Source organism: Pan paniscus, chromosome 3 (genome assembly GCF_029289425.2).
Source record: "Pan paniscus chromosome 3, NHGRI_mPanPan1-v2.0_pri, whole genome shotgun sequence".
Classification (NCBI taxonomy): domain Eukaryota; kingdom Metazoa; phylum Chordata; class Mammalia; order Primates; family Hominidae; genus Pan; species Pan paniscus.
This window is the reverse complement of record NC_073252.2, coordinates 50,150,320-50,169,962: the sequence shown is the minus strand read 5'-3', so window position 1 is coordinate 50,169,962 and position 19,643 is coordinate 50,150,320. Positions and strand designations below refer to the sequence as shown.

Here is a 19,643-nt window from a genome sequence, read left to right as displayed (position 1 = left end):
TACAAGTGCTTTAAAAGACACTCTTTACCTACTATTCAGGTAAAACAAATATTGACATTTTGCCATGTTTGCTTGAACTTTAGCTTATTTAAAAAAATAAGAAATACCTAAAAATTCCCCGTTATTTCCCCATTATTTTCCTCTCCAGATGTAGCTTATAACCTGACATCAATATTATTGATGCCTTTTTCAAAATATTCTGATCCTTTGGCTTGTGTGCATCATTCTCTCTTGGTTCTCCTCATCCATTTTGACATATAATTTTTAAAATATTTCGCTAATATCCTGTTAACATAGATACCTCTCCAGGTTCTGTTTTTGGTGGTCTTTGTCCACCCTCCAAATTTTCTTTGAGTGATTTCATTCATTCTTATGGTTTCAAGCAACATCTCTCCTGAGGTATAAAACTAAGCATATAACAGCCTACTGAAAATTGCCACTTATATATTTCACAGGCAAACCAGTGGGACCAGAACTAAGCACATTTTTTTTCATATGTTAGAGCAAAGTTTACTGCTGTAGTAGACAGGCTCACATTTCTCCTATATTAAGGTAGTAGTTCCAAAATATGTCCACAAATTCTTTGACACCCTCTCCTTCAAAAGGTGGAGCCTAATTCCCTCTCCTTGAGTGTAAGCTAGAGTTAGTGACTCCCCTCTAACAAATATGAAGTGGTGAAAGTGATGATGCATAACTTCCAAGCCTAGGGTTGTAAAAAGTGTTCTCTCTCTCTCTCTCACTTGCTTTGGGGAAAGAAACCTCCTATGTCATGAAGACACTCAAGGAACTCTATCGAGAAATTCATGTATCAAGAAACTGAGGCCTACTGCCAATAGCCATATGAGCGAATCATCTCAAAAGTGATTTTATAGCCCCTGTAAAGCCTTCACATGACTGCAACCTTATGAGATATCCTGAGCCAGTACCACCCAACTAAGTTACTTCCAAATATCTGACTCCATAGATGCTATGAGGTAATAAATGTTTATTGTATTAAGCCAATAACTTTTCAGGTAATTTGTTATTATATGGGGTAATTGTTACTATAAAAATAGAACACCAACAAGTAAGTTAGAAAAAAATTAGCTGCTCTAATAGATAAGCCTGCAATTTTTAGTCACTTAACACAATAGAAGTTGAAGTGTAACACTCTCTGTTTCCTACCAACAACTTCATACTATGGAAGTGGGAACATGAATTTTCTAGATGTTAGTTTTCTCAGACATACTTTCATTTTCCACATTAATGAATGGCATTCCCAGTCTTTTGCAAGCTAAATTTGTCAAAGTCAGAAATCTGTGAAATGTCTTGATTTTCTGACTCTCTTCGCCTTATACAGGTAATCAATCACCAACTATTGTTGATTCTAACTTTACAATATACATTTTTTCCAATCCATTTTACTTTCTTTCTCTGCTGCCATTTTAGGATAAGATGATTGCAATAATTGACTTTCCTACAAATTTTGCACCCTTCAACATATTCTCCATACTGCATGTTATAATTTTTCTTACCTTAATATCCAGTTATATCTCTTTCACATAAAAAATAAACAAATACAAAACAATACAATCTTATTAGCCAATTATCTAATAAATATGTTCTATATACCTTAGATTGGGGGAAAATGTTAACGATGACATTGAGATCTTTGACTGACTTTCTAAGCTCATCTCATGACATTTTCCTTACTTCAAATTTCAGATTTCAGCCACTCTGTACCTCCATGATTTCCTCCTAAATGAACAATGCTCTCTTTTGCCTCATTAACATTACATATGCTTCTTTATCTAATCTTTCCTTTCATCTTTATTCTTTACTCATGAAGCCTCATTTCAAGTACCATCTTTCTCAAGAAGTCTTTTCTCAGCACCTACTTGGTATTTGTTCATTCTCCTGTAACATGCTGTGCACACCTCTCACTTTCTTTTCTTTACCATCAGACTCTTTGGGAATTTGAATCTCCACAATCTATGCCTGGGAACACTATAGGTTTCCCCCAAGTTATAGTTTATTTTTATTATACTTTAAGTTCTAGGGTACATGTGCAGAAGGTGCAGGTTTGTTACATGGATATACATGTGCCATGGTGGTTTGCTGCACCCATCAACCCGTCATCTACATTAGGTATTTCTCCTAATGCTCTCTCTCCCCTAGCCCCCCACCCCTCAACAGGCCCTGGTGTGTGATGTTCCGTTCCCTGTGTCCATATGTTCTCATTGTTCAACTCCCACTTATGAATGAGACCATGCAGTGTTTGGTTATCTGTTCTTGTGAGAGTTTGCTGAGAATGATGGTTTCCAGCTTCATCCATGTCCCTGCAAAGGACATGAACTCATCCTTTTTTATGGCTGCATAGTATTCCATGGTATATATGTGCCACATTTTCTTTATCCAGTCTATCACTGATGGGCATTTGGGTTGGTTCCAAGTCTTTGCAATTGTGAACAGTGCCACAATAAACATACGTGTGCATGTGTCTTTATAGTAGAATCATTTATAATCCTTTGGGTATATACCCAATAATGGGATTGCTGAGTCAAATGGTATTTCTAGTTCTAGATTCTTGAGGAATTGCCAAACTGTCTTCCACAATGGTTGAACTAACTTACACTCCCACTAACAGTGTAAAAGCGTTCCTATTTCTCCACATCCTCTCCAGCGTCTGTTGTTTCCTGACTTTTTAATGATCACCATTCTAACTGGTGTGAGATGGTATCTCATTGTGGTTTTGATTTGCATTTCTCTAATGACCAATGATGTTGAGCTTTTTTTCATGTTTGTTGACTGCATAAATCTCTTCTTTTGAGAAGTGTCTGTTCATATTCTTTGCCCACTTTTTGATGGTTTTTTTTTTTCTTGTAAATTTGTTTAAGTTCTTTGTAGATTCTGGATATTAGCCCTATGTCAGATGGATAGATTGCAAAAATTTTCTCCCATTCTGTAGGTTGCCTGTTCACTCTGATGATAGTTTCTTTTGCTGTGCAGAAGCTCTTTAGTTTAATTAGATCCCATTTGTCAATTTTGACTTTTGTTGCCACTGCTATTGGTGTTTAAGTCATGAAGTCTTTGCCCATGCCTATGTCTCAAATGGTATTTCCTATGTTTTCTTCAAGGGTTTTTATGGTTTCAGGTATTACATTTAAGTCTTTAATCCATCTTCAGTTAATTTTTCTATAAGGTGTATGGAAGGGATCCAGTTTCAGCTTTCTGCATATGGCTAGCCAGTTTTTCCAACACCATTTATTAAATAGGGAATCCTTTCCCCATTTCTTGTTTTTGTCAGGTTTTTCAAAGATCAGATAGTTGTAGATGTGTGGCATTATTTCTGAGGCCTCTGTTCTGTTCCTTTGGTCTATATATCTGTTTTGGTATTAGTACCATGCTGTTTTGGTTACTGTAGACTTGTAGTGTAGTTTGAAGTCACATAGTGTGATGCCTCCGGTTTTGTTCTTTTTACTCAGGATAGTCTTCGTTATGTGGGCTCCTTTTTGGTTCTATATGAAATTTAAAGTAGTTTTTTCCAATTCTTTGAAGGAAGTCAGTGGTAGCTTGATGGAAATAGCATTGAATCTATAAATTACCTTGGGCAGTATGGCCATTTTCATATTGATTTCATGTTGATTTTCATATTGATTCTTCCTATCTGTGAGCATGGAATGTTTTTCCATTTGTTTGTGTCCTCTCTTATTTCCTTGAGCAGTGGTTTGTAGTTCTCCTTGAAGAGGTCCTTCACATCCCTTGTAAGTTGGATTCCTAGGTATTTTATTTTCTTTGTAGCAATTGTGAATGGGAATTCACTCATGATTTTGCTGTCTGTCTGTTATTGGTGTATAGGAATGCTTGTGACCTTTGCACATTGATTTTGTATCCTGAGACTTTGCTGAAGTTGCTTATCAGCTTAAGGAGATTTGGGGCTGAGATGATGGGGTTTTCTAAATATACAATCATGTCATCTGCAAACAGAGACAATTTGACTTCCTCTTTTGCTAATTGAATATGCTTTATTTCTTTCTGTTGCCTGATTGCCCTGGCCAGAACCTCCAATACAATGCTGAGTAGGAGTGGTGAGAGAGGGCCTCCCTGTCTTGTGCTGGTTTTCAAAGGGAATGCTTCCAATTTTTGCCCATTCAGTATGATATTGGCTGTGGGTTTGTCATAAATACAAGTTATAGTTTTAATGACTAAGTGTATGTATGAATGAAGTGAGTTTATGGACCTTTATACCTGCGCTGTCCAATAGAGTAGACACTAGTCACAGGACATGCCTATTTAAATTAAAATTAATTAAAATTAAATAAAATTGAAAATTTAGTTTATCAGCCCCTCTGGCTATATCTCAAGGGCTCAGTAGATATTAATAGAGGAATAGAATACACTGATTAAATTCAGCCTTCTAACTAGCTTACAAATGCAAAAAAATCCCTGGGAAAGGAGTAGTTTCTTATATGATTAGCTAAATGTAACTTTGTATGAATGGGGAGGTTGGACCATTCCAGTGTAATGCTTGATCTCATTTTATTTGATTAGGCAAATTATAGACCAATGGCATGAAATGTATTACTATACCAATGTAAACTCCAAAATGTGAATCTCATTATAGCTGTGGCCTTGAGGCCTTTTAATGTTGAATCAAACTAACAAGTTCAAGTAGTTCAAAAGAATGTTCACACATACACACACTCACACACATGCACACTCACGCACAGGTGTTAATTAGCTCTTCTGCAAAGGAAAGCTTAACCCCTTGTGCTATAATTCAGGGGAAAAAAAAGAAACAGCAACATCAGTCAGTTTGTGAAAATAATAAAAATAATCAAGCTACTTGAATGTTGCAGCAATTTCAAACATACTTAATTGTGTGATTTGGATGTAGATAGTAAGTGACCAGGTTGACAGAGAGCTAGACTCTAGACTACAAAAAACATCATATGTTCTGGCAAATATTTCACCACACTTTTGGTTGTACAACATTTGCGTTCCAATCATATCATTCAGAAATTTCATCTCCTTAGAAATCTAGGTAGAAGTCACAGCCTATGTGTTTGCTTGTGGCAACAGCAGTGTCTGTATCAGACTGGTCTACTTATAAAATTTTTGGTTAGAGATCTGACTTCAAATATTTCCTACATATACGTTTGCTTCCTCAACCTGGTATTTTATTCCCTACCCTCTGATCTTTCCGGTGTATCTGTGCCTTTCATGTCCTTTCATTTGATTTTCTAGGCATAGTCACCCAGGTCAGAAAAGCAGGCTCAGGAAGTGCTGGCTTATGGGCTACTTATATATTTCATTTGTATCGAATGCCACAAAGAACTTGACTGACACACCTGCCATGGTAAAGTCTTTAAATTTCTTAACCTATGGACAAACTGGAGCCATTGAAGGGCTACAAGTCAGAAACAAAAATTTTTGAAATATAAAATGCTACAATCCCTTTGGGGGACAGTGTGGCAGTTGTTAAAAAGTTAAAATGTACCTATCATTGTCCCTTTCCTATTTACCCAAGCAAGATGCATATGTTCATAAACATATGCATATAAATATAAACATACAAAGGCTTGTATACAAATGTTCATATGTTTACAAACATAAACATACAAAGGCTTGTATATAAATGTTCATAGCAGCTCTATTCATAATTGCAAAAAACTGAAAACAACACAAATGTCCATCAACAGGTGAACAGATAAACAAATTGTGGCATATCCCTACAGTGGAATACTATTCAGTAATAAATAACATCAACTATTTATATATGCTGCAACTTGGATGAGTGAAAGAAGCCAGTCTCACAAGTTTCCATACTATTAATATATAATTCCATTTATTTTTCATTCTCACAATGGTAAAGCTATAATAATGTAGAGCCTGTCAGCTTTGGAGAGGGGTTTGTGACTAAAAGGGGATGATTTGAGAAGGTCTTTTGGGGGGGTGGGACTATTCTGTATTCTGATTGTAGTAGTGTTTATACAAATCTATAAATATATTATGGTTCACAGAACTTCACACATGCACACATACATGCTCACCAAAAATGTCAAAATTACTGTATAATATATTTTAAAACAATATTTTAAAGTGAAAAATAGTATACAATTAAAAATAAAAATAATTCTATGACATATAGTCTACACAATACATCATCAAAACTTAGTAGTAGAATGTTTATTTAACATTAGAAATATCATTTTTTGAGTTTCTTTTACCTTTTCATTTTGAGATAATTGTATATTCATACACAAATAATAGAGGGAGTCTGTATATCCTATATCAGGCATCTAATGATAACATCTTCTAAAGCCATAGTATTTGAATAGTACAACATCACAACTAGGATATCAGCACTAGGACAGTCACAATAGAGAAAATATCATTGTTCCAAGGATCTCTCCTTTTGACATTTTATAGCCTTACCTGTCTTCCTGTCTTTACTTGGTCCCTTACCCTTGGCAACTACTTTTTCATTTCTATCATTTTGTTGTGCAGTATGTAACATTTTGGGATTGACATTTTTCACTCAATATAATTCACTGGAGATTCATCCAAGTTACTGTGTGTACCAATAGTTCATTCCTTTATTATTATTGAGATGTATTCCAAATATGACTATACTATAGATTGTTTAAAAATTTACCAGCTGAAGGATATCTAAGTTGTTTTCAGATTTTGCAACTACAAGTCAAGCTGCTGTGAACATTTATTTTGATTTATCTGGGATAAATGCTCAATTGTGCAATTTTCGGGCCTTATAGTAATTACATGTTTTGTTTTATAATACTGCCAAAATGTTTCCCAGAGTAGCCTTACCATTTTACATTTACACCACACAATATATGAGTAATACGTTGTAGAAATCTAGTTTTTCTACATCCTCATCAGCATTTGATGTTGTTACTACTTTTTAGTTTAGCCATTCTGATAGGTGTGAAATAACATCTCATTGTGGTTCTAATTTGCATTTCCATAGTGAATAATGAGGTTGAATGTCTTTTCATAAGCTTATTTGCCCTCTATGTATCCTCTTTACTAAAATGTCTATGTTTTTTGCCCATTTTAGTTTCTTTGTTGAGGGGATTTTATTGTTGTTTTACTGGTAACTTTTGAGAGTTATTTATATATCCTAGATAATATTTCTTTGTCAGATGCAAATTCTGTAAATATTTTCTGCCAGTGTGTAGCTTGTTTTTACATCTTCTTAACAGGGTCTTTCACAAAGCAAAAAGGTCAGTTGTTCTATTACCATTTATTGAAAATAATATTCTTCCTATATTTCATTGCTTTTGTACCTCTGTCAAAAATCAGCCAGGCATATTTGTAGGTCTATTTCTGAGTTCTTTATTCTGTTTTATTTATTTGTGTATCTATCTATCTTTCTTCCAATACCACATTATCTTGATCACGGAAGCTAATAGGGCTTAATAATTGGATAGCATAACTCCTCTCACTTTTTCCTTCTTTTTCAGAATTGTTTAGTTATTCTAGGGCCTGTGTTTTTGCATATAACTTTAGGTAAGGTTTTGTATGCATACAAAAAGGCCTTTCTAGAATTTTGATAGGAATAGTATTAAGCCCATAGATTAGTGTGGGGAGAATTGACATCTTTACTATATTGAGTTTTCCAATTCAATAACATGTCTCTCCATTTTTTAGGACTTTAATTTCTTTCATTAGTATTATGTAAATTTTAATACACGGAGCCTGTGCGTTAATTTTATACATAAGTATATCATTTTATTGAAGTAATTGTGAATCATATAGTGTTTCAAATTCCTGTTTCCGAATTTTTATTGTTAATATATACAAATGCAATTGATTTTTGTATAATCATCTTGTATTCTGTGAAACTACTTACCCTGTGAATTTACTTATCAGCTTTAGGAGTATTTTTGTAGATTCTTTAAGATTTTCTACATTGACAATTGTGTCTTCTGTAAGTATGGACAGTTTTATTTCTGCCTTCCCAATGTGTATGTCTTTTGTTTCTTTTTCTTGCTGAGACTATGCTGAATAATAAGAATGCCTGACAGTAGACATCTTTATCTTGTCTCTGATTTTAAGTAGACATTCAGTCTTTCACCATTAAGTATGATATTAGATATAGTTTTTTTGTGATTCTCTTTTGTGAAGTTCAGAAGTTACCCTTTGTTCCTAATTTGCTGAGAGTTTTCATCAGTAATAAATATTGGATTTGGCTAAATGCTTTATTTGCATCAACTGACATGAGCATATAGTTTTTCTTCTTTAGCCCGCTGATATCATAGATTACATAGATTTTTTAAAGTTGATCAGCCCTTGCACATCTGAAACTACTACTACTTTGTATGGTATATAGTTATTTTTATACATTGCTGGGTTCAACATGTATTATTTTGTTGACAATTTATTACCTAAGTTTATGAGAGATAATGGTATAGTTTACTTTTGTGTGTTTTTTTAAATACATTTTTGGTCTGGTTCTGTAGCCTCATAAAATGAGTTGGAAAGTACTTCCTTTATTTTTCCATGGAATAGATTGTGAAAATTGGTGTCAATTCCTTATTAAATGTTTGAGAGAATTCACCAGTGAAATGGTGTAGAACTGGATTTTGGGGCTTGGGGTAATTAAAATTCAATTTCTTTAATGGTTATTGATTATCCAGATTGTTTCATCTTAGTTGAGCTTTGTTAGTTTCTGGTTTTTGAAGAATTGGTCCATTGCTTGTCATTAAGAAATTTCTAAGGAAAGCCATTCATTATGTTCTCTGATTATCCTTTCAACGGCTGAAGAATCTCCAGTGACATTATCTATCTTGTTTCCAACATTGATGATTATTGTCTTTTTAAAAAATCTTTGTCAGTCTTGCCAGAGGTTTATCAATTTTGTTGATTCTTTTGAAGAACCAGCTCTTTGCTTCATTGATTTTTGTCTATTGTGTTTCTGTTTTCAATTCCATTGATTTCTGTTATTATTTTTACTGTTTTCTCTCTTCTACTTGTTTTTAGTTTATTTTACCCTTTTTCTCCTAGTTTCCAGAGGCAGGAATTTATTGACTTGAGACTATTCCTTTTATCTAATGTAAGCATTTAGTGCTACATATTTCCCTCCCTGCATATCAAAATATGTGGGATAATGCAGCCTCTTAGAAAATGATCTGTTTCAATGAATGTTCCATGGGCATGTGAAAAAAATGTATATTCTGTTGCTATTTGGTAGTTGGTGCTATATATATATGTCAATTAAATACTGTTGATTGGTTACGTTGTTCAATTCTATATTCTTATGACTTTTCTATCTAGTAGTTCTATCAATTGGTGGGATTTGTGTATTTGAGTGTTTAGCTATAACTGTTGATTTATTTATTTATTTATATAATTTATATAATTAAGACTCTTAATTATCCTTTCACTGTCTTGGGTTTTCTTTCCTTTCTTGTCCAACATTAACTGCTTCTGCAATTGTGATAAAGCAGTGATCGCTATCAAAAGGTCCTTCAGCTAGCCCTGAAAATAATTTCCTAGGAACCCCTGCTTTTTGCTAGGAATCATGTAAACCTTCTTAACCTCATCATTTTTATGGTATTTTGTTTTGTTTTGTTTACCCTTAGGGGATATTAAATTTTTATGTGGCTAAACTTCTCTGTACATAGGCCAAAGTAATGTTTTGCAACAAATAGAATGATTTAAAAGCATTTTGATTTCACGGGAAGGCTGTTAATGTACACTGAAAATTGTGTGGCAGCAAAATGAGATACTCTCAGCCGCACAGTTTATCTAGGGGCACTTGTATAAAACAGGCCTCATTTAGCATTAAATCTCATTTTATGTGATCAGGGTTTATTTTTAAATGGGCCACTCAGGATTCATGCTATAAGACTTTTTTACTGAGTTTCAAGAGAAGGTCCTTCCACCCTTCACCCATACCCTTATAATGCAATTTATCATAAAATTTGCCTAGATTTTGGCCAAATTAGCACTGTATATGTCATGTGCATCTGGTATATATTTATTAAATAAAAACAACAAAAATATATTAAAATACTTTGGAAAATTGTAAAATAATATATGTTATTAATGTTATCAAGTGATTTGCCTGATTTCCTCTAAACATGTTAGGAACTCACTATTTAGAGATGTCAAATTACTTCACATGAATAATCAGGGATAGGCTTAGGATCACAAAGTGCATGAAAGTTCATATTGTAGGTCATTCATAGCATTTTCAAATGTAACAGTACTTAGAAAGGAGTGTCTGTGTGTGCATGTGTAGCTATATAAGGTACAAAAATATGAGAGATGTGGAAGTTATTCCTATTGCGTGTATACAATAATTTCTTTCTGAGAACTCAAGGTGCATGGCACATAATGTTATGTTTTAGGGAAAATCTACCGGGAGAATCTGATCCCTTTTACTTCTTTCATTTTAAAGTTTCTCAATTTTATTGATGTCTTCTTTGAGATTACTACTTGAAAAATACTTAAAATGGGTGTTAGTTCTATTGCATTTATTTATTTTTATTTTTATTTGTTTTGTGAAACAGGGTCTCGCTCTCTCACCCAGGCTAGAGTGCAGTGGCACTATCTCGGCTCACTGCAACCTCCACCTCCTGGGTTCAAGCAATTCTCCTGCCTCAGTCTCCCGAATAGCTGGAATTACAGGTGCCCACCACCACGCCTGGGTAATTTTTGTATTTTTAGTAGAGATGGGGTTTCACCATGTTGGGCAGGCTGGTCTCGAACTCCTGACCTCAGGCAATCCACCAGCTTTAGCATCCCAAAGTGCTGGGATTACAGGCATGAGGCACCACACTCGGCCTAGTTTTATCGACTTTAAAATCACTCTCCTTTTTTTTTTTTTTTTTATTCTAGAAAAAACAATTAGCAGGTGGGGAAAACTTTCTAAGATTCATATGTCTATTACTGATGTTAACATTAGAATGTCAACTTATTTTTGTTCTTTGTTGCTGGTGATGTTTCAATACCTTCTAAGTGGATTTTCAGTATGACAGAAGAAAATATTATAGGCACTGACTCTAGGTTTCACTTCCGGGCATGTGCAGATAGGCCAAGTAAATGCTCCAGAGGCAACAATAACCTGACATGTGTTTCTCAGTTTTGGACGAAGTTTTTCATCTGGCGGAAAAAGCTTTATTCCCTGGCATTTTTCCTTTTCTGAGAAAAATCTCAAGTAAAATATAAAGCAGTAGAAAGGGGACAAATGGAGTTACAAAAACAAAACAAAACAAAACAAAAAACAGTGTAACAAGAAATTTGGGCAGGTAAGGTTCTAAAGTAGAAAGCAGAATTCATCTTGTATATCTTCTTATGGTGTCAGATACAAGCAAATATTCAATGAAATGAAAATGATTATAAGCTTTGTTGTGGGCTGAACAATGGACCCTCAAGATGTCCACATCCTAATCCCCAGAACCTGTGATTGTTACCTTCTACAGCAAAAAGGACTCCGCAGGCATGATTATGTTAACGGTTTTGACGCAGAAAGATTATCTAGGATAATCTAAGTGGGTTCAATGTGGTCAGAGTGGTCCTTATAAGAGGGAGGCAGCAGAGCAGTCACAACAGGGGATGCAATGACTGAAGCAGAGCTTGGAGTGCTAGGCTTTGAGGATGAAGAAAGGGGCCACAGGCTAAGGAATACTGGCAGCCACTAGAAGCTACTTCAGGCAAAGAAATAAGTTCTTCTCTCTGAGCCTCTAGAAAGAGCTAGTCCTCTTGAAACCTTAACTTTACCTAATTGAAATAGATTTGGGACTTCTGATCTCCAGAACTGTAAGAGAATACATTTGTGTTGTGTTAAGCAACTGTGGTAATTTGTTACAGCAGCAAGAGGAAACTAATACAAGCCCTCTCTTCTCAATTTAATTGATGTTCAAAGTGTTCTTGAAAAGTTAGAAATGATAAACATATGCAGTAATGACCCTGGGTTGAGATTTATCAGACTGATTTTTGAAATTAAGGAAAATATTTTTAAGGCAAAGTGATACCTTCTGTTTTATTTACGATTTTAAAGGAATAATTTGAGGAGTATGATATTTTTACTCTGCCAGCTCAATAAATGTTATAGTTTTAAAATAAATTATAGATTGGCTTTTCTTTATCATTTTGAGTTAGAATTTTAAAAATCATTGATTTAACTGTATAAATTCACCACCTGAGAGCTTTTTGAGTGTTGACAGTAATACAGAGATGCTGAGCTACCAATAATGTCATTGTAATTTTCTTCTCTTTTTTTAGTATTGTGTTATTGTAATCATATCACTACCTCTAAAAATGAGAAAAAGTACACTGAATATTCCAGGTCACAATTTAGTCTTTGATATCCTTTAAAATAATTATTTAAAATCCTTTCAAGCTTTCTGAGACACCTAGCTTATTATGAAGAATTCCAAGATGTTAAAACTACTAAAATTTTTCCCCATTTTGTAAAACATTAAGAATTTGTTGAAGATTTTTTACACTTGAACATATTGTTTAAAATATAATCTTTCTTTCCATGTGACAGCCTCACACAAACAAAGTATTTACAGAAGATGCAGGTCTGTCATTGCTGTTTAATTAACAGAGACTTTCAGAACTAGAGGATATTAAAAAAAGAACTAAAAAGAACACTTTATTGTGATAATAATAATGGCTTCATTTCACATCAGAATTTCAACTAGTAAAAATTCTATTTACAGGTGTCATCTGCTAGAACTAGTCAATCTTGTTTTATATTGTGAGTTTTTCTTTCCCCAATTACTTATACAAATCAGATGGTGGAGTACATGCTAAGAAGTTTAGATTTGCTTCTAATTTGGCACATGATGTAACAATTTCCTTTCTCTATCATTTATGACTTTGGAAGCTTTTGGTTTCTTTGTTTGGCATCTAAATTGTTTAAAATCACCTTGCCTTTTAGTTCATGGAGACAATGCATATCTTTTTCATAGTCTACACCCTAGAACAACCATACCCAATATTTTTGGCACCAGGGACCAGTTTCGTGGAAGCCAATTTTTCCACAGACCGGGGGGTGGGGGGTGGGGATGGTTTCAGGATAATTCAAGTGGATTACATTTATTGTGTACTTTATTTCTATTATTATTACATTGTTATATATAATGAAATAATTACACAACTCACTATAATGTAGAATCAGTGGGAGCCTGAGCTTGTTTTCCTGCAACTAGATGGTCCCATCTGGGGGTGGTGGGAGACAACAACAGATCATCAGGCATTAGATTCTCATAAGAAATGCGCAACTTAGATCCCTCGCACACAGTTCCAAAAGGGTTTGTGCTCCTTGAGAATCTAATGCTGCTGCTGATCTCACAGGAGACACAGCTCAGGTGGTAATGCGAGCGATGGGGAATGGCTGTAAATACACATGAAGTTTCACTTGCTTTCCACTCATCTCCTGCTGTGTGGCCTGGTTTCTAACAGGCCATGGACCAGTACCAGTCCATGACCTGGGGGATGGGATCCCTGCTCTAGAAGACTAGTTCTTGCCTTCTTCCCAATTATTTCTAGTCAAACTGAAACCTACTTAAATGTACATTTTAATAACTTTAACAATTTATTTTGGATCACCCACTGACATTTACAATGTTGTAAATATAATTCATCTAAGATACAAATAACTTCATGGCAATTAGGAAACCCTATTTAGGTTCCACTTTTTAAAATTATGAATTCTTAGATCACAGTATCCTTCTACATTAAGACAATGCAAACTTTGTGAAAGGCTAGCAATTGTAACATACTATGGATTTTAAGCTGTGTTCAAATTACTTACTTAGTAAAGTATTTTCCACTGAATACTTGCTATGGGTAGCACAGGCATAGTAACTGTCAATTAAGACTTTTTTTCCAATTTTGACTAAAAAAAGAGGAGTTTAGTAATTTTTCTTTCTGTGGTATACAAAGTATCCCAATTATTAAAACTGGGAGCATAAATATCTCCTAACAATTTCTGTGCTTCTTTATATATGTTTTTAAGACACTTGCTAAACCTATGAAACCAGAGTGAAGTACATGCATACATTTCCCAATGTTTTACCCATCTTTTTAGAGATTTCATCAGATATAAACTGTAAGTTTCCTCTTTGACAAATTTAATTATAAGAAATTAACTAAGAAATTATTATGGCTAATTATCAACATATACTATAGTTCAAGGTATTTTTTTTTTTGCAACTGACAGTTTACAGAACTAATATTACCACACACTACAGATAAAGAAGCCAGTCATATTGATACAAATATGAGATACAAAAATACTAAAACCTCCAACCTAACCATATTAATAGAAATGTAGTCAGAGGCCTGGTGCAGTAGCTTGTGCCTGTAATCACAGCATTTGGGAGACTGAGGCAGGAGGATCACTTGAGGCCAGGTGTTTGAGACCAGTCTGAGCAACATAGCGAAACCCCATTTCTACAAAAATACAAGAGTTAGCTGGGTGTGGTGTTGTGTGCCTGTAATCCCAGCTACTCAGGAGGCTGAGGGATGAGAATCACTTGAACCCAGGAAGAGGAGGTTACAGTCAGCCCAGACCATGCCATTGAACTCCAGCCTGGGTGACAGAGTGAGACTCTGTTTCAAAAAAAAAAAAAATCTAGTCAGTGCTAAAAGGAACTTTTGATATCTTCATTCCATCTTCAATCTAGGGTTGAGAGTTGATCTGTTCAACATCAGCAAGCTACTTGATGGCTGGGTCTATGGTCTAGGACCTCTCTGTTACCTGATTCCTAAGCTAAGACTCTTCATAGAAAACACATTGAGTCAATTCTCCCTCTGTTTCTCTCTCTCTCTCTCTCTCTCTCTCTCACACACACACACACACACATACACAATTTACCTTAATATAGTTATTGTAGAGCAATCTAAACAAGCATATTTTTATAAAAATTTACATGTTGTACTGTGTACTTACTTATCAGCCTTTTCTTTTGGCAGGAGAGCACAAAAATAAAATACATTAAAAAACCAGCGCAGGACCTGCTACATTATGGATTTTCAAAAACAACAACAAAAAAGTCTTTCTTTTATCCGATCGACTGAATTAGATTCCAGTAGGTGTGGAAATATATTAAAGTGTTCTCAGAAATATGTCATAGAAATTCACTAAGCACAATATTAATCTAACTCTAAACTAGAATATGCGTCTGCACTGACTTTATTTCCTACAAATAGACAACGTTCTCCAGCCTCACCTGCCTGTTTCTTTCCTTAACTATGTAACAGATGTACCAAGAGTTATTCTATGTTTCTAGATTATGTATTTCCTTTCATATTGAAATGATGCATATATTTCTTTCCTGTGTACATATACCCACCAAACTTTTCCAGTAGTAATGAAACTCTCAAAAACTTTCTAAAGTAATGTGATGCCAGAAAATGCTAGTAAAAGCTAACCAATATACAATATATGCATGGAGTAGGAAGTTATAATTCCTTATACTTGTAAATGTGACCTAATTACATTCTGCCTTCTTAAATTTCAAAAATAACATATATAAGCTGGTCTATCAAAATGTTTTAAACACCTAATTATCCACAATATAGAATTTGTTTCAACTTTAAACTAAACAAATGTATCTGCCTCTGAGCAGTAAACAATGGTTAGTGATATTTAGATAATAAAGTTAACTTCACAGAAACACCCAAATCTTGTATCTAGTAAGGATTTATTATAACAAATATTGAATAATTTATTATTTAAATGGTTAGAATAAAGTTCAAGGGAAATATAAGCAAACTACTTCTTTCTCTAACAATCTGAAATACATGGGGGTTTAAACCTTCTATATTTTTGTCAAAATAGTAATTAACCATAGATGACAGATGCTGCTCCCTAGTCAATGGAGGGTCTCAAATTTTACTCTGCATCTCATTGGGAAGGAAATATAAATTTTTAAAATAGAATTAACTTAGGGAAAGGCATCAGTGCTGCAACTCTTAGCACCAAATGTTTTTTCTTGGAGCACCAAATGCTCTAAGGAAAACATTCCAAGTATCAAAGTTTTCAGATAGATAAATATTTATGGATCAAATCCATAAAGAACAGACATTGTTATGAAATATATATAGATGCCTTCAAAACTTTCTTTCTAGGCAGAGTAGACACATAAGTTAGGAGTCATTTCCCACTTAATTGTTTTTGCAACCTTATGCAACACGAATGGATTATGTGCAAGACTTATTCATTTTTACACAGAAAGTAGATCTTGACTGACATGGTGTCCAGAAAATCAAACAGAAGCTATTTCTCTATATAAAATATAAAGTGCCATTAAATTTATAGAAATGGCTTCATTTTAATCTTTTTTTGGTGGAAAAGTATAGGGATTTTTGATCTGGTCTTTTGGTAAGAAAATAACACTCTTCAAAACAAATTCTTTTCAACTGCTAGTTAGTATAATTGGAGAAAAGCATAAAACAGATCTGGTTCATATCTTTAAGGGCAATGAAATTCCATCAGTCTTTGAACTTTATTAATGATATTTTTTTCAGTCTACATATAGACCACTGCCACTTCCTCTTCATTAAGAGCTCTTCATAGTAGCTGTATAACAATCCACAGAAAGTTATTTTTCCATTTAAAGGCAGAGGTTAATTTTCATTGTTCATGCAGCAAAATGTAAGTATGCTACATAATTCTAGAGAAATTTGAAGTAGTTACCAAAGAAACATAGCCTTAGCTTCTGTAGTATTCTCAATGATATTAAAATAGCAATAATTGGTGTGCACTCATCAGAAAGGAAGGGCCCATTTAAGGAAGCCACATTAGGTCTTGTTCCAGATGCAAATGCAGAACAAAGGGATATAATAACTCATTGCAGAAAGGGTTGGGTATACTATATCAGGCTTCCAAGTTACACTTGCATATGCAACTACTGCCAATAGTATCATCTGTGAACATGAGGGACATTTTGGAACTGAATAGAATTCCATCCCTGAAACTAAGCATAACAACTGCATATTCAACCCAAGAAGGCATTAGCTTTATGTGGGCTTAAAGAAATGGTAGCACAGGCATAGGTAAAATTTTTATTTATGAATGTGTGGACACATGACTTTGGATCCAGCCAGCCAGTGACATAAATAAACTTGAGCAAAAGTTTCAAGCTAGAGGATATATATGTATAGAAAATTATATATTTGTGTGTGTGTGTAAGGCCTCTTGGAACAGTGCCACAAACCTGGACACCAACCAACAGAATACTCCCGTCCTTTGAAATTTCCATTAAGAGCACAATGGGGGTAATTATACCAGGATGCTCCAATCGCTCTTTCCATCTTGTGCACTCACATGCCCGCCAAACATGAAATGTTCGCCTTCTCCCTTCCAATGTGATGGTTGTTGAACTTATTTTTAGTGTCATTTGATAAGCCTTTGTGCTCGCAGAGAGACATCCCACTGACCCAGCCACTGGTCATTGTCTATACCAGTTCACATCAAAGCAGGCGCACTTTGTCAGGTTTCCACTCGAATATCCATTTCGCATCTGAAGTACAGTATCGAAAGTGACTAGATCATTTGAGCTTTTTTCTTCAGCTGCTGCCTTCCTCCCCCACGGTGTTTCTGCTCACGCTAACATAATTTGGCATCATCGACGTGACACGATGGTGGTTTTTCTAAAAAATTATAATACATACATCGTCAATGTTTTGTGATGGCGACCCTCCTGAAGATTTAATTTGTAAATTGAAGAAAGGTGGTCTTTTTCCTCTACTGAATCATAACCAAGGTAGAGTGCCCCTCAAAATCCAAGTAATGCGCATACAGTAATAGGTCATTCAATGTCAAAAGGCATAAAAAAGATGAGCAAAATCTTCACAGGCTGCTGCTTGCTGTTGCTTTTAATTATATTAATTAAACTTTGAAATTTTAATGCAAAGAGAGTTGCTGGCTTGTGACGCTGAAGAGCCCTTGGAGACTTGAAGAAAGAAAAAACCCTGAGCGGAAGCTTTGTGGTTACTGCTTCCTTTAAATTAAAAGCAAAACAAACTTCTAGGTATGTTTATGGATATTAATGCTTTATGCACTACTAAATCCTAAACACAGGAAAAGGGGGAATCTACTAGTCACAGGGACAAGTTCGCAAAGCATGAGTCCCTTGCATTACACTCAAGATCTCTGGCTAGAGGCCTTCTGTGGAATAACGCTCTATTAATTTTCTTGTCCCGAGTGCATAATGAAAGAAAGGTGTCTTCGAAAACTAAAGGGCAAAATCTTGCTTGCTACCAATACCTTGAGGCATCTTGTCTACATTTTGTCATGCGTGTGCACTTTTCAGTGTTAGAATGACAAGATTTTCCAGTCAGAAACTTCCCATAAGGCACACTGTGATAGGGCACTTGGAAGGATTCTGTGATCTGACATAGCTATAAGGCAATGGACTTCTTTATTTGCTTAGCCTGGTGGGAAATTTCATACTCTGCCTATGGATAAAGATCTTGCCACATAAAAACACAAGTGCCATGTTTCCATGTAAAAAACTCCTGTCTCCCATCATGGCTAGTTGTTTTGCGGTCCTTATTTTGGTATCATCTTCGTGTTGTTGCTGTTGTTGCTTTTTCCTCTTCTACACATTCAAACAAACTTTCTTGTACAAACCATAGTCTGCAGGTCAATGTTCCTCTTTATTTTCAATGTCATAAATCATGAGTTACCACTGAGTTTCATCACCTCCCATGTAGATGGCAGAACAAGTGTTTAGAAATGTTTGGTGCAAGCAAAGCAGAAGGCAGAGAAAACATTTCCTGACTGAGAGGAATTAAGCTGCTCTTCCAAAAGCTTCTGAAATGCACTTGATTTTTTTCATTTGGTTGAAAATCAGCTATGTGAAAATGTGCCATCTTCGTACCTTCTTGGTCTTCCTGCTTCCCTTTTACTGAGATGGAACTCGGGAGAAGTTTATGCACCGGCCCTGAAGAAAGAAATAAATCCATATTGAAATATTGAAGCCATTATTTAAAAAAGCATGAGAACATCTAGTTTTCCTACCATGATAATAAATGATTACCCAAGGAAAGTACCATGTTAACATGAGACATGAAGTCATAATTTTTTTTTCTTGGGTTAAAGCATGATGGTTCATTCAGATCTTTTCCACAGTAAGTTCACCTATGAGATGGTATGGTATAATTAATATGGAAAAACAATTATGGAAATAGAATTTGTTACTATTATCTAAAATACAGCATTACTATCACGGCCATAAAAATATCAAAGCCACAACCCAATATACTTCTTTGTGTAATGAATTAAAATGCAAATATTTTCTTATGCAAGCTGGTGCTCCTAAAATGCATACATGAGGATCACATTTAGTAAGCAGTAAGAGACTGAGGATGAGGAATCCCAAAAAAGGTATTGTCATCTCTTTGTAATTCCCTTTTATGAAGGATTTTTGCAAAATCATGTCCATTGTTACTGACCATTTCTCACCACTGCACACCACCATGATGTGTTCATTTCAAATGGTGACTATTTGCACTTACACATTTCTAAAGAGGATTTGCCATTCTAATTTCTTAACACTTCTGTGAAGGTTGTGTGGACACACTGTTCCATGTGTATTGTAAATAATCCAAGAAATATTTGAAAACAAAGTTTCCAATTAGTGATAAAAGATACTTTCCTTTTCTCTCTTTGG

General features: G+C 34.8%; 1 protein-coding gene across 1 annotated transcript in view; it reads right to left on the bottom strand.

Moving 5' to 3' along the window:
* Positions 1 to 17,017: 17,017 nt before the first annotated feature.
* Positions 17,018 to 19,643, bottom strand: part of ANTXR2 (ANTXR cell adhesion molecule 2) — a 161,121-nt gene continuing 158,495 nt past the window's right edge. Inside the window, exon 17 of the mRNA XM_003832274.6 lies at positions 17,018 to 18,914. Within this exon, the coding sequence (XP_003832322.1) occupies positions 18,876 to 18,914 (39 nt within the window). The 3' untranslated portion in view covers positions 17,018 to 18,875. The remainder of the gene's footprint in view (positions 18,915 to 19,643) is intronic.